The following is a 13,012-nucleotide window of genomic DNA, read 5'->3' as shown; positions in this document are numbered from 1 at the left end:
GGACGACAGCCGCTCTCTATCTTCGAGACTGAGCTCCCAGAAGGCGACTTTTTCCGATGCTGCCTGTGTTACTATTCCGGCGATATTGTTGGTAGAATTTTTGTGTGGCCAAGGGAAGAGTGCAGTTTCAAGTCTCGATCGGCTGGCGGCTCCCGTTGAATCTGGTGCAATCGATCCAAAAGGTTTTCTTTAGGGGCTCCCCCCGTCCAGCGTAAATTAGCAGGAGCTTGGGACAGAAATCACCTATGGGTAGGTACCAGGGTTGACACCCAAGTACTGTATATATATGTACATGGCACTCCAAACGCACTTGTCTGCGGACATGCTGAAACTTCTAGCCTCTCGGTCTCGCTAGGCCGAAGATTCTTCCTGCGGCCGTCGTGACCTATCATATTTGTCTCACCACGTATGTTGAGAAGTAGAGCCGATGTTACACAACCAAATAGGAAGGGTGGTAATGAGCCCAGAGGGCAGTATTCACATTTCCCTTGGGCGGGATCATCTCCTCAAGGCACACAAGAATCACATCGTCCAGCGGCGCATAGTGCGGCAAGAACATTATTTATGCTCCCAGATAACATCAAATTAAATACATTTCTATGCTACTCTGACTATCACTGATGCCTTATTGAGAGTAGCGCGGCTACCTACAAAGGGAAATTTAAGTCAGGTAGAGGCGGAGTTGGAGGCCTCTCTGAGTCTGAATCCGTATTACTTATAGTTAGAAGGGAAACGAAACGGTCGAAGACAGAGAGATGGCTCTTATAGCAAGGTAGCCTGTGGAAAGGAAAAGGCCCGAAATGTTGAAAGCGGCGTATGGCAGGGCACACGTGGTACTGCAACAGGCCCTGACGAATCAACGCGCAATTGGCCTGGCAGCAATGACTCTGCAAAGGAGGTGACACTGCCGCGCAATCCACTAGCCAGGCCTCGAGCGAAGGTGCCAAGATATAGTTTATTGTTTGGTAAATACGTAGCTGCCCTTTAGCGGCCAGTCTACTGGATGCTACAACGCTATCAGGTGCCAGCAGGGGATTGGGGGTATGAGCTTGTTTATCTCCCTTGCTTGAAGTGGGACAGAAGCATCACAGGATCTCCCCTCATAATTCACAGAGAATTTTGGAACCTATCTAAATAGACAGACTGTTTTGCGGCCCAAGCGGATAGTGGTTTGCCGCACCATAGTTTAACAGCGTTGCAGATAGCAGCTGATGATGGCGGCCGATTGGGAGGGAGGGGTCGGCAAGGGAGTATTGTGCTGTTGTCCACAGACGGCGCACTAAGTATGGGGCAACTTGGGAACATATTGACGGGACTGGCTGGAAGCCTGGAAGAAACGCCCGAAAGTCTGGGCCGTCACCTAGGTCAAGGAAAAACAGGTAGGTACCCGAATAGGTTAAATCTGTTGAACTGTAGGTAGGCCGGGCGGGGCACTTAGACAGCATATCCGCTCACAGCCAACGCAGTGCCATCACGCCGTGTACCGATAAAGATAGGAAAATGGAACCCAGACTCCACACCTTAGGAGGCGGTGACGACGACTTGCCCGTCTCGGTCGGAACAAAGTCTGGGGCCGTGACTGTAAATGCTGTCGCTGGCACACGAGGCTCCGATACTGCTGCGGTTGTCGTGTCCTAGAGGTCAGCCAGAATTAGTTCGAGTTGTTCATTCTGAGGAGAACAGCGCGCACCGGGGGACGGATTCTTACCGTTCTTACTGCAAAGTCAAAGATGGTCTTTGCGGCAGAGCACTCCTGCACGAGATAGTTGTCATTTATTCGCGACGTGTTGGGCGGCTTCCCAAGACACTCCGGCTCGTCGGTAAACCAGCAGACGCTCAGGGTCCGGAGGAGCGCGACCTGGCAGGCGCAGCTGATGAGAGAGGAAAAGTCGGTGGTGGTGCCGACACGTGCGCTGCTCATGCAGTTATCAAGACTGGTCTGGCCGGCGATGCACGCGTTGTTGTCCAAGTTGCAGATGCCGCCGGACCCGGTGGCCGTTGCGTAAGCGGTGGGTGTGGTGATGGTGGATAGGGCTGACGAGCATCGCTGTCTCCATGCAAAGATGACCTGGTCGAAGCCGTCTTTGAATGCTTCTTCGTCCATGCCGACGCAGTTGCCCAACTCTGCCGGACAGCTTTATACCCCGAGGTCAGGCACCAGTAGCGAGTTTGGCAAAGGTAGATGTTGCGTACCCGTAAAGCGCGTTGATCATCTCCTGGGTGCAGTCGCAGGGGGTGGGAGAGAGCCCGGCTTGGGGGCAGTTGTCAATGACATCGCAGTGCGGGTGGGGCATTGTTGGGCATTGCGACCAGTCAAGCAGACCGGCTTGTCTTTCGAGAATCGAACAGGATGCGCAGATGGCGGAGAAGAGAAGAAAGGAGGGGTAGGTTGGCGACACCATTGGAAGACAAGTACGACAGTGGAAGAAAAGTAGTGCTATGAAGAAGAGAATGCCGAGCGGGGATGGGGAATCAAGGTAAGGCGTTCTAATAGCTTCTTGTCGCGCGTAATGAGGCAGCTGAAAGAAGCTACCAACCTCCAGCCTGTTTCGCCTGCTGCGGTCGCCCGGCCGGTGGTTTTCAGCTGAAGTGGAACAATCGATTTATTGGGCAGCCACGTCTCCACGCATGACGCGGCAAATGAGATGCCGAAGTCTAGACCCAGCTCAGGTCCAAAGAAAGGTAGTGAACATCTTGATAAAGGTGGCACCGCAGTTTTATGGCAGTGACCGTGTGGGGGGGGGGGGGGGGCTCAGGGGTAATGTCCGCGACATAGGCCGGACATATAATTTAGAAGGCTGGAAGGGGCATCGAGCTGCGTTGCGGTACGCAGTGCACAGAACGCGCAATGCTCAATGGCCACCAAAAACTGGGAGCCCGAGGCTCTGAGGGCTTTGCCCGTAAGCTTCGTCCTCGTCGCCCATCTCATTCTCCTAGGCGCGACAGCCGCACTGTGGGTCCTAACCTCATCGCTCAACGGCTTCGTCGAGATCACCAACAAAGATGACCGGTTCCTCGACTCGCTTGGGCAGGACTGGTCCGTTGTCTGGGAGTCCTTGCCACCTCTGATTCTGCAGTTCTTCACCCTCGTTCGCAACTGGCCCGCCGATGAAGCCGCCTTCCGAGAACCCTTTGCCGAACTCGGACGGACAGATGTTAGGCGTAGAGCCAACGCCAGGGCCACCGTGTTGTTAGACTACCGCGACAAGAATATTTTACTGAGATGGTACTATGCCTTGCGGAACCGCCACTACCACCTCGGCTTGGCCCTGTTCCTCTCGGTGGTCTTTCTCGTCTTTATCACGCCCTTTTCCGCCGCGCTGATCAAGGAGGAAGACGTCGTCTTCAACAGCACCATTCTTATGCGGACGGGCTTCGAGTTCTTCGAGGCCGCGCTCGTACCGAGCCATCACGACTGGACTGCCGAGCTCCAGCTAGCCATCTCCGAGGACGTACACGGGGCCGAGAAAACCCGCTGGACCAACGGCACCCACGCCTTCCAGCCGCTCAGCCCGGATACCGCCGCCTACGGTACTGTCGGGGCCCGGCTCACTGCCGTATCGCACGCCCTGGCAGTCCGCCAAGCCTGCGTCGTGCTGTCCGAGTCCGACTTTTCCGTCGTCTTTGACGACTTGAGCGACCCCGACAACGCCGCCGGCCAGGTCACGCTCAAGGCCAACGACAGGAACTGCTACATTGAGCGGCGCTTCACCATCGGCGCCGTCATGCGGCCCCGCGTGGTCGAGGTCATCTCCGAGGCCGGATGTGCTTCTCAGCCCACTTACCGGACCCGCATCGTTATTCTCACCGCCGAGCACAACCCGCAGGCGGAGGCCCAGCTGGGGAAACTCACAATCACGTCTTGCATACCCCTATATGAGCAAACAGCTGGGGACCTAACCGTGGAGTGGTCTAACACCACCCAGGGCTCGTCGCCCGCGCCGAGAATCGTCAGCTTCCAGGCCACCGAGCCGACGGTGCGCCAGGAGCCCATCTACGCCCCGACATTCGAGCGGGAGGTTATCGACGTCGAGGAATCGGGCGCGCAGGTGTTTACCCAGGCCGTTCCGTCCATGTTTGGCAGGCTGGTCGTCGCGCGGGCTACGCAGATCCTGACGCGGGACGGCAGGCTGACGGAAGGGGCGGAGGGTGACAGCGCCGCCCACGTCATTGACAACCCCGATGTGCTTCCCGAGGCGATCCAGGTTGCGTTTGCGTCTGTGTATAGGATTGCTGTCGTGAGGCTGGCGTTTCGGGCCACCGCCGACATCCCGCCGGGTTTTACAGAGGGCTTGCTGCAGAGGCCGCAGACGAGGCTGTTTGCTCGGCCCTGGTTCGCCGGGTGTCTTGTGGGGTTTACGTTGCTATCCCTGGCCAGTACCACCTGGCTTGTGGTATGGCGGCATAGGCGGCCTTGTCCTCTGATGGAGGAGCCCAAGGGGCTGCTCTCGGCGGCTGGTTTGCTGTATGGTGCTGGCCCCGAGGTGGAAGCCATGGTGGGTGACGCGGCTATGTCTGGTGGGAAGAATGCTCCGTTTTTGGAAATGGCAAAGGACAACTGGTCCTTGGATACTGCGCATTTTTATCTCGAGCCGATGGGCGACCGGAACGTATTGCGGGCTGCAGGCCTGGAGAAGAGAGGATGGTGGCAGCTGGAAGGCATGGAACTGGGAGCCATGGGTGGGTGAAACTCGGGATAACCCTCTATAATACTGGGACACCAGCAGGTTTGGCCAAATGAGCGTGTATCTCTATAGTTACCTATACGTATTAGACGGTAAGCTTATTAATAGAGCTACTAAGGGCACCCACCCCTTTGCTGCCACTCGACACCAACCACGTGTAGCGACGTCAGTGATAGCCGCTCCTCGCACAAATTTTGGTGTCGCGTTGGCTGCTACCAATCTGGACTTGTTTCTGTAATGCTGCTCGAGTACCAACGCAACGTGGGTGGTAGTTCTTTGGCCGAGTCAGCTAAGTTCTGAAGTTTTTGATTGAGCGGGATAGTCGCAGTAATTGCGTCGACCAACTCAGCCCACTGCGACATGCCGCTAAAATGTTAGGCAGCGGCTTTAGCGCTCTCAACGAGCCCGCCTTGAATCCTGTGGCCGGGTGTTAGTTAGCAACACCACGCTAGTTCACGTCGCGATGGGATGGTGTTGTTGGTGTCATCATTTGAGTTATATAAACTACGGTTTAAACGAACATAACGCTACTATTAATCCTCCAGACAGCGTGAAAAGAAGCATCCAATGGAACCATTCTCCAAGCACGTTAGGCCACCAAGCACCTTAGGCCAGTGTACAGAGTCACAGGCTCGGTGCGTTCCGCGTTTATTATTGCTCTCTTCGCATAATGATAAGCTTGCGGGCACTCTTGGCCCGCCCTCTTGTTTCTTCTTACTTTCTTCTTACAGAGCTCCTTTATACCTACTTAGGTGGGCTCAGCTAGGTATGGTACGGATTATACACCGGCCTACTTCCAATAACCCCTCACACGTTGATAGGTAGACGTCAAAGGCCGTTGGGTCATGCCCCTAGGTCATGAGGTTGTGCATACGTGAACCCAACCTCAGCGTCGATGATTCGACTGGTAGCACCTGTTGATGGCATAATGAATGCTTATTGTGGAATCGTTTGATTGGCTTGATCTGTCTCCGATAATGCCAAGCATGACCGGCCTACTTTGTTCTTCCACCAACCCCTAAACGACATTGAATACCTATTTTCCACCGTCAGTCTCTACTTTCTCTCCAACGCACACTCGCCCTGCTCTGTAGACCAGAAATGGCACAACAACATATCGAACAGTCGCCGTCTTCGCACTCTGCCGACAATGACAAAATGCAGAGTTGTTCTCTGCAGTTCTCTCGACACTCAACAGAGAGCAGCTGCCGCTGGTCGCAATGGCGATTCTACAGCGCACCCATCCCGCCACAAAAGCGAAGCTCCCCTCCATCAGCGAGCCCATGTATGGCTCTTACCACGTGCTTTTCCCGTTGACTTTCGATGTCGATCTTCGCTGGGTTGCGAAAATTCCTATCAACGGCACGGCGGACAAATGGGACGAGTTGTCTGCCTTGGCCCTGGCCTCCGAGGCTGACACAATGCGCCTCCTGAAGCGCGAGACTACTATCCCTCTGCCCGATGTCTTGGACTTCTCCCCAACCCCAAAAAACGCACTCGGATGCCCTTACATCATCATGTCGTTCATTTCTGGAACACCCCTGTACAGTACAGAGTTTGGTTCGGACACCGCCTGAAGGGCGCTAGCCACGAAGCAGTCCTCGCGTGCCGAACCCGCGCCCTCGAAGGCATCGCTTCGGCAATGGTGCAGTTAGATAGGTTTTCATTTCGCACTGGCGGCCGTCTTCTCTTTGGAAGTGATGGGAACCCGTCGGGGATTGGGCCGATGCGACTAGTGAACCATAAGGCCATGCTCGACCGATGGTTTGTCCTTCAGGATCTGGACAGCGACCCAATATACGTCGAGTGTGCGGCAACCAGCGACCTGAAAGCATACTACACCTTCATGCTCGGTATTCACCCGGAACAGAACTCGGTTTCCAAGGGTGTCGCAATGATTTTGCGGCAGCTAATCAGCTGGATTCCCGAGCCGGATGAGATGGATCCCTTCGTTCTTGCACACCCAGACTTCGACATCCAGAATTTCATTGTGTCGGAAGATGGCGGTCTCCGAGGCCTCATCGACTGGGACGGCGTCGTCGCTATGCCTCGCACTCTCGGCAATGAGAGGTATCCTGGGTGGCTAACGCGTGACTGGGACCCGGCGATGTACGGATATCAAGAGTCCATGGAGGTGGAGGGGGTAGAGCCAGAAGGTGTGTGGGAAGATTCGCCGGAATGTCTCGCCCACTACCGCGGCGTCTACAACGACATAATCGCAAAACACGTTGCAGGGACCAGACCTGGTTCCAATATCAATCTTTGCCGAATGTCTCTTATCACGGATAACCTAGCCGTTGCAGCGCACAATCCTCAATGCCGAAACGGTATTCTACGTAAAATGGTATGTGAAATATGGACGGCTGCGGAACAGGACGGGCCAGAGCTCACGCTTACGGACCTGGCCAACATGTTTGCTGAGGACAGTGTGGACATCATGGTGATGGAGACACTCCGTAGGGGCTTTAATGCACTTCTGTCCAAAGAAGGCCTCTAGGCCCTCGACCAGTGCGGGGAATAATACATATTATTGGAGATCATTAATATTAATAATTATGCAAATCATTCATTCATAATTATAATAATTATAATATTTATACACGCATAAAAATTATGCAAGATTGAACTGGCTTAGTTTCACTCGGACTACTCGTACGAGCTACTCACCCAGGACACCACGAGAAGGTGCCAGTTCTTGTCCTGGATCAGCTACACTTGTAACTGATACCTCCACCATGGACACACTGATGCCCAGGCTTCTTAGGTTGTGCTGGTGTTGTACTGGTGCTGGTGCTAGTACTAGTGCTCGTACGAAAACAAAGTACTCACCTTAGAGGACAAAAGGATTGTCCACTGACCACCCGCTGCGGGTAGCGCCAGGAGTTACTGGCCACCTCCAGCTGGACCGGCTTCCAGGTTCCATCCCGGACGATCGTCGTCCGACTCGTCAACCAGCTCGCCGTCCCGTACGGTGCACCGAGCAGCGTGATCCCGCTACTTGCAGTTGGTACATGCACCGCCAAAATGGTCGGGCAACCGCATGTAAATGGGGAATGGCCTTGCCTACCCCCTCGTAGAGGCCCTAATCTGCGCTTGACACGCAGAACAGGGCGTACGAGGAACAATGCCTCTGCTCTGGATGAGCAGGGCATTGATGTAGGATGGCCGGTACAAGCGAACCTGAGCTTCAGTTATGGCCCCTCGTACGACGAGTACACTCCTTCCACCCAGTACAAGCACCCGACGCTGGAGTTCATTATGGCAGAACTCGGCCAATTCCTGACTACCTATAGGGAGTAGCAGCAATGGCCGGTCCTGCCGGACGACGAGGGCATCAGAGTGCGCCCAAGCTCCTTGCGGAGCTGGGGGAACGACCTAAAAGACAGAGTCAGAGTCGTACGAATGAGGTGTGGGCGATAAAAAATGTGAGTGGGGTAATGTACGTACGATCAACTGCCTAGCATTGGGTGGTATAGGGGACGCGGGGAGCGTAGCAGATCTATTCAATTATCTATTGGTTATAGGAATGTAAATGGGATACGTACGGTATGATGGTGGTGGTGGTGGTGGTGGTGGTGGTGGTGGCGATGATGGGAATGGAAGAAAATAAAAGAGAAAGGTGAGAGCTCTAGAAGGGTAGGAATTAAAAATTTTTTCTATAACTAATGACTGTTAACTTATAACTATTATCGACTGAAATGGTGCAGAAACATACATCTACACCCACGTACCCATCAAAACAAGGTGAAGGACAAAGGTGACCAAATGCCAGACAAACAAGATAGGTAGGACAGGCAAGGCGCCGCCACACAACAAATTAAGCTCCTGCAGCCCAGACAAGATCAAAACAATCATATGTAGATAGGGATCCCTCCAGTCAGAGGAAGACTACTTTGCAGGCAAAGAAAGCTCGTCAATTTGAGCCTGCAACAGGTGTGGAAAAGAGCACTGAATTGATTGTCCTGTCGAAGGAGCAGTAGCCAAGACGGCCCGGGCCTACTTTATGGTGCAAAAAGAAAAATGGGCCTACGGCAAGTTCCAGGCCCCGCAGCGCCATTCCAAAAAGTGTGGCGGCGGTCTGATCAGAGGGACCCCGTCCTCTGGGGACAGTTTTCCCCAACTCAGCATCTAGACGCTTCCACCGCCGGGCCGCTGTATCGAAACCGCTTAGAGCGGGAGGCGTGCAGACCGCAATGCCATCCACCATAGTCCACTATTCGGTATCGTCGTCGGCGCCTCTGGCTCGCTTACACTGTGGGCCGTCGGCCGGCCTAGTCGTGTCACTCCTCCTCGATTGGCGCGATGAGGCAGCCACGCGCCCCCTAGAAGACGTTAGCCAGACTGGTAGGTACGCGGAAGGGGTATCTCTGGCGTTTAGGAACTCTGGCCCAGGGTCTTTACTTTTTGCGTCCCGGTTGAAGCTCCCCGCCTTGCTCGGCATCCCATATTCGGCTCAGCTCCCGTGTGTCGAAGGGCAGCTCCCACAGCTCCCGCCTCAGCATCAGCTCGCGTAGGAGGCTCGCGTCGGTAGCGGTGCTTGAGGACGTTCCAGCCTCCCAGAGCCGGCTCGAGCCGCCGAGTAAAAATGATGTCGGCGGCTCGGCAGCCTCTTCGCTTTCTCTGACGGCCGTGGTGGGGTGAGTGTCCGTTACGATGCCGCTTTCACCCGTGGTGCCTAAGTTCTCTCCCAGTCCATCGACCGCTGAACTGGTGAATAGGCGATGTTCTGGATCGCGCATCTTCTCGAGAAGACGCGGCACCTTTGCCCGATTCTCCTGGGCGTACGCGACTCGTGTGCTCGGGGCATCTGGCCTCTTAAACCTGATAATGTATTGATCGAGAGAGGGATTGGCCTGGCTAGAAAGGGAGCCGGTATTGTTTTGCTCTCGGACGATGACGGTTTTCTCCGCTGTCTTATATGGAGCAGGCAGGCGGAACATCGACTCTTCCGTCCCTGATTTCGGACCCATTCCATCCACGTATGACCCCTGGAGTCTGCCGGGTTCCCTACTGCCATCGGGTAGGCGTAAAGCCTTTTTACGGCACTCAGCGGCGGGCGCTCGGTGCGATGGCGTGATGGCTAGCATCGAGCTCAGCAAAAATGTCGCCAACTCGTCTCGGGTATGGGAATGGTATTCCCTGACGCGCGCACAGATGTCGTGGTGCCAATCGGGACGGTGGTATTATTCGGGAGACCGCAGAGCAGTTCGGTGATGACCACGCCGGCGGACCAGATATCGACGGCCGAGGTGTAGCTGGCCGCCGACCTGGGAACCTTGCACCACTTCCGGTGGATCTCTGGCGCAAGATAGGTTCTGTGGCCGCAGTGGGTTGTTAGTTGCTCCCCTTCCTTGGCCAGACCGAAGTCAGCGAACTTGATGAATATACCGTCGTAGTCGCGGGAGTAGACGAGGATGTTGCCAGTGGAGATGTCTCGATGCATGATTTGCAGGCCGTGAAGGTACTCCAAGACGCCCGTGGCCTGACGTAGAACCTAGACAGTCTCAAACCTCGAGAAGCCCAAGCGGCCCGCAAGGTGGTCGGCAAGAGTCCCGCCCCACACATATTCGAGGTATAACGAGGGGCGCGGATAAAATTCGGCGCCGAAGAATTCGATGATGTGCGGCTATTCCAGTATTAATAACAGACGGCGACTCGCAGGAACTTCGGGACTCACATGATAGATTTGGGACATGATGTTGGCTTCTTCTCTCCACGCATTTTCTACATATGTTCCTTGCCCCAGCGGCACCTTTACCGCACTCTCCTCTCCCGTCTTGGCGTCCCAATGGTGAGAGACTACGGCAAAGGCTCCTCGGCCGACGACTTTAGTATAGATGGCCAGGCGCCTCAATTGTGACGAAGTCGGGGCGTCAGATGGCCATTCCATTACCGGGCGACTCCGGATCCGGAGGTCCCTGAAAAGGTCTTCCGCGCTATTTCCGTCCTCTGGCGAAATCGATCAACCTTGTTCTTGTACCCGGGCAAGCTAATATCGCGAACGGGAACCTTGACGAGAAATTGGAACGACTTGGCCACCTGGATAACGATGTTTTTGGCCCCATCCGTATACTGACATCCACTGAGAAGCCACGTCGTATCGATCCGGGGATCTATGTCTTGATTGTCATAAATGACGGAAGTCCCACAGGTAGAATTCAGATCTCTGACCACGACGCGATACTTGTCGTCGAACTGAAAGGCGAGGTGGTAGGAGCTCACAGTCGGAATCTTTTGAAGAACGAAGTCACACTTCGGATTAGTTCCGACAACGAAGTCGAAGCTAGTCTTTGCGCCGTTGCTAAAGGTTAGTCGATGGCTCGGGCCATCGTCCGGGTTTTCAGGTTCTGCCGTCCCCTGCCGGGTGGTATAACCGTCGGCCGATTCATCCCATGCGGGCTCCACCTTTTCATCCTGCTTTCCTGGGACGTACCCCGGACGGTTCTCGTTTTGCTCGATAGCGTCTTTCGTATTGCTATACCATATACCGGACGCCGGGTACATGGTCAGGATTGTATCTTCGTCCTCCATGTTGGGTTATGTCTGAGGCGCCAGGTGGGACGAACGATAGGATGGCGGGTCCTGTCCTTTAGTAATTAATACAAAATACGTCCAGCGATGGTTACGGGTACAGGAGCTATTGGGATTATAGTCTATGGTATTCTTCAGCTAAAAAGGGCTCGTTGGACCCACACAAGTCGGTCAGTAGACCTTGATTCATTCAATTGATCTATATGATATATCTGTCTGGTTGCAGTACAGTGATCACGCCTCGCGCCTGTTGATAGGTTCTTCCGGCTGCAAGGATCCAGCGCTCATTTCGAACACAAGCCACCAACATCACACCTCCAGGCCCCACCCCCCCTCTCCTCCTCCCTCTCCCCCCCTTCCCCCCTCTCCTTCCCTCCCCCCCTTCTCCCGGCCCAGCAGTGGCCTGGCCATGGACGTTGCATGTTTTCCAGCCTCGTCCGGTGCTCCACGATGCACGTTACCGCCGTCGTAAAGAGTTAGGCCACTGTGTTATTGGACGATTCCCAAAAGCTATGTACTGTACCCTCGGATTTTGGGGCAGTGCAGGGTGGCTTGTCCTATTACATGATCAAACCCGAAGACTTGCGCAAAAGCATGCCCGCGGTCACCAGGGCAAACATCAAACTCCCCAACGGCAAACTTTGTCAAGTACATGCGCCAAAACCTGGAGCTGACCGGCGAGATTGTATTCACGGCCGTGGACGAGGCGGCGGTTTTGCGTCTCGTGTGGACGTCGTCGTGACATGTAACTTCAGCAGTCGACCCAGAATTGCCACGAGCAAGCCCTTGAGTACTATCTCAAACACGGGGCTGGTGTGAAAGAGTAAGAAAAATGCTCTTATTGGTCGCTAGTCTAGCTCATCTTCTGTGCTGCGCAGTGGGCCGAATCTCTGTCGATGGCTTCCTAGCATACACCACGGATCCTGCAAAATAATCAGCGTCCCCCGGCACAAGGCACAACGCCGGAACAGGTACTCACATCAGCCTATAGGGGTAGATTCTCCGGTTTTCCAACTCGTTTCGGACGTTGGCCAATAAAACCTCTACTCTCTCAGGCGACATACCCAAGCCGCCTTGAGCTTCAGGATCCGTGAATAGCTTGCGGGAGAACCCAAACAAGCCCTCGGACATGCATTTATAACTCCCCCTGCCCAGGAAAGGGTATGTGTGAGTAGAGCCAAAGGTGTGTCAGTACTCGGGAGATTCCAAGTTCACCAATTTCCTTACGTCTTTCCTCCAGAGGCCATGTATTTGTAAGCCATTTGAACAGGGCCTGGTTGATACCGACGAACCAACATTTCCAAGCTGCTTCTTGTCATGCAGCGCGCTGTCGATTGGTCGGCTCCGAGCTGCAAAACAGTCTCGTAACGACCTCGACCAAGACAACAGCGCCGAGTCGTCTCGAAAGGTCCCGTCATTGCATTGGATAAAGAAGACTATGTCCTGAATCTTGATGACACCGCCTAGGTTGAGATGACTTCCGAGGTTCAGCGGTCGGCATATTCAAAGTTGGACCGGAGAGGTGTCATACTCGTATAGCATCTCTTCACGTACTTCATCCAGTTCGTGATCGAGCCAGTCATGAAGCGCGTGAAAATGGAGCCGTATCATTTTTCATCCGTCCATTCTAGTTCCGCATGTCCATGACGAATCGAGTGTTGGGAGAGATGCTGTTGACGAACGAGTTAGTGGCAAAATCCCAACCCGCATGATCCACTTACAATGGTGGCTGATTGGGATTATGTTCTATCCTAATGACCTAACATCTTTCAGATCAGTGGCATCTAATACCAGAG

At 54.3% G+C, this 13,012-nt stretch overlaps 5 protein-coding genes across 5 annotated transcripts; 2 read left to right on the top strand and 3 right to left on the bottom strand.

The window, feature by feature from the left end:
* Positions 1-1,451: 1,451 nt before the first annotated feature.
* MFIFM68171_02314 (uncharacterized protein) lies at positions 1,452-2,294 on the bottom strand (the record flags this gene model as incomplete). The annotated part of the gene is made up of 3 exons (XM_071057736.1): positions 1,452-1,634; positions 1,709-2,135; positions 2,194-2,294. 3 exons carry the CDS (start codon positions 2,292-2,294, stop codon positions 1,452-1,454), a joined length of 711 nt encoding a protein of 236 aa, XP_070913837.1.
* A 561-nt stretch (positions 2,295-2,855) lies between these two features.
* MFIFM68171_02313 (uncharacterized protein) lies at positions 2,856-4,688 on the top strand (the record flags this gene model as incomplete). The annotated part of the gene is made up of 1 exon (XM_071057735.1): positions 2,856-4,688. The coding sequence occupies one exon, from the start codon at positions 2,856-2,858 to the stop codon at positions 4,686-4,688; it is 1,833 nt and encodes a 610-aa protein (XP_070913836.1).
* A 1,217-nt stretch (positions 4,689-5,905) lies between these two features.
* On the top strand, positions 5,906-7,182 carry MFIFM68171_02312 (uncharacterized protein; the record flags this gene model as incomplete). The annotated part of the gene is made up of 2 exons (XM_071057734.1): positions 5,906-6,072; positions 6,240-7,182. The coding sequence occupies 2 exons, from the start codon at positions 5,906-5,908 to the stop codon at positions 7,180-7,182; spliced, it is 1,110 nt and encodes a 369-aa protein (XP_070913835.1).
* A 1,900-nt stretch (positions 7,183-9,082) lies between these two features.
* MFIFM68171_02311 (uncharacterized protein) lies at positions 9,083-9,625 on the bottom strand (the record flags this gene model as incomplete). Its single annotated transcript, XM_071057733.1, has 1 exon — positions 9,083-9,625. One exon carries the CDS (start codon positions 9,623-9,625, stop codon positions 9,083-9,085), a length of 543 nt encoding a protein of 180 aa, XP_070913834.1.
* A 152-nt stretch (positions 9,626-9,777) lies between these two features.
* Positions 9,778-10,128, bottom strand: MFIFM68171_02310 (uncharacterized protein; the record flags this gene model as incomplete). The annotated part of the gene is made up of 1 exon (XM_071057732.1): positions 9,778-10,128. The coding sequence occupies one exon, from the start codon at positions 10,126-10,128 to the stop codon at positions 9,778-9,780; it is 351 nt and encodes a 116-aa protein (XP_070913833.1).
* Between the last annotated feature and the right edge of the window lie 2,884 nt (positions 10,129-13,012).

This window comes from Madurella fahalii (assembly GCF_045866475.1).
Source record: "Madurella fahalii IFM 68171 DNA, scaffold_1, whole genome shotgun sequence".
Taxonomy (NCBI): domain Eukaryota; kingdom Fungi; phylum Ascomycota; class Sordariomycetes; order Sordariales; genus Madurella; species Madurella fahalii.
This window is presented reverse-complemented; position numbering and strand designations above follow the sequence as displayed.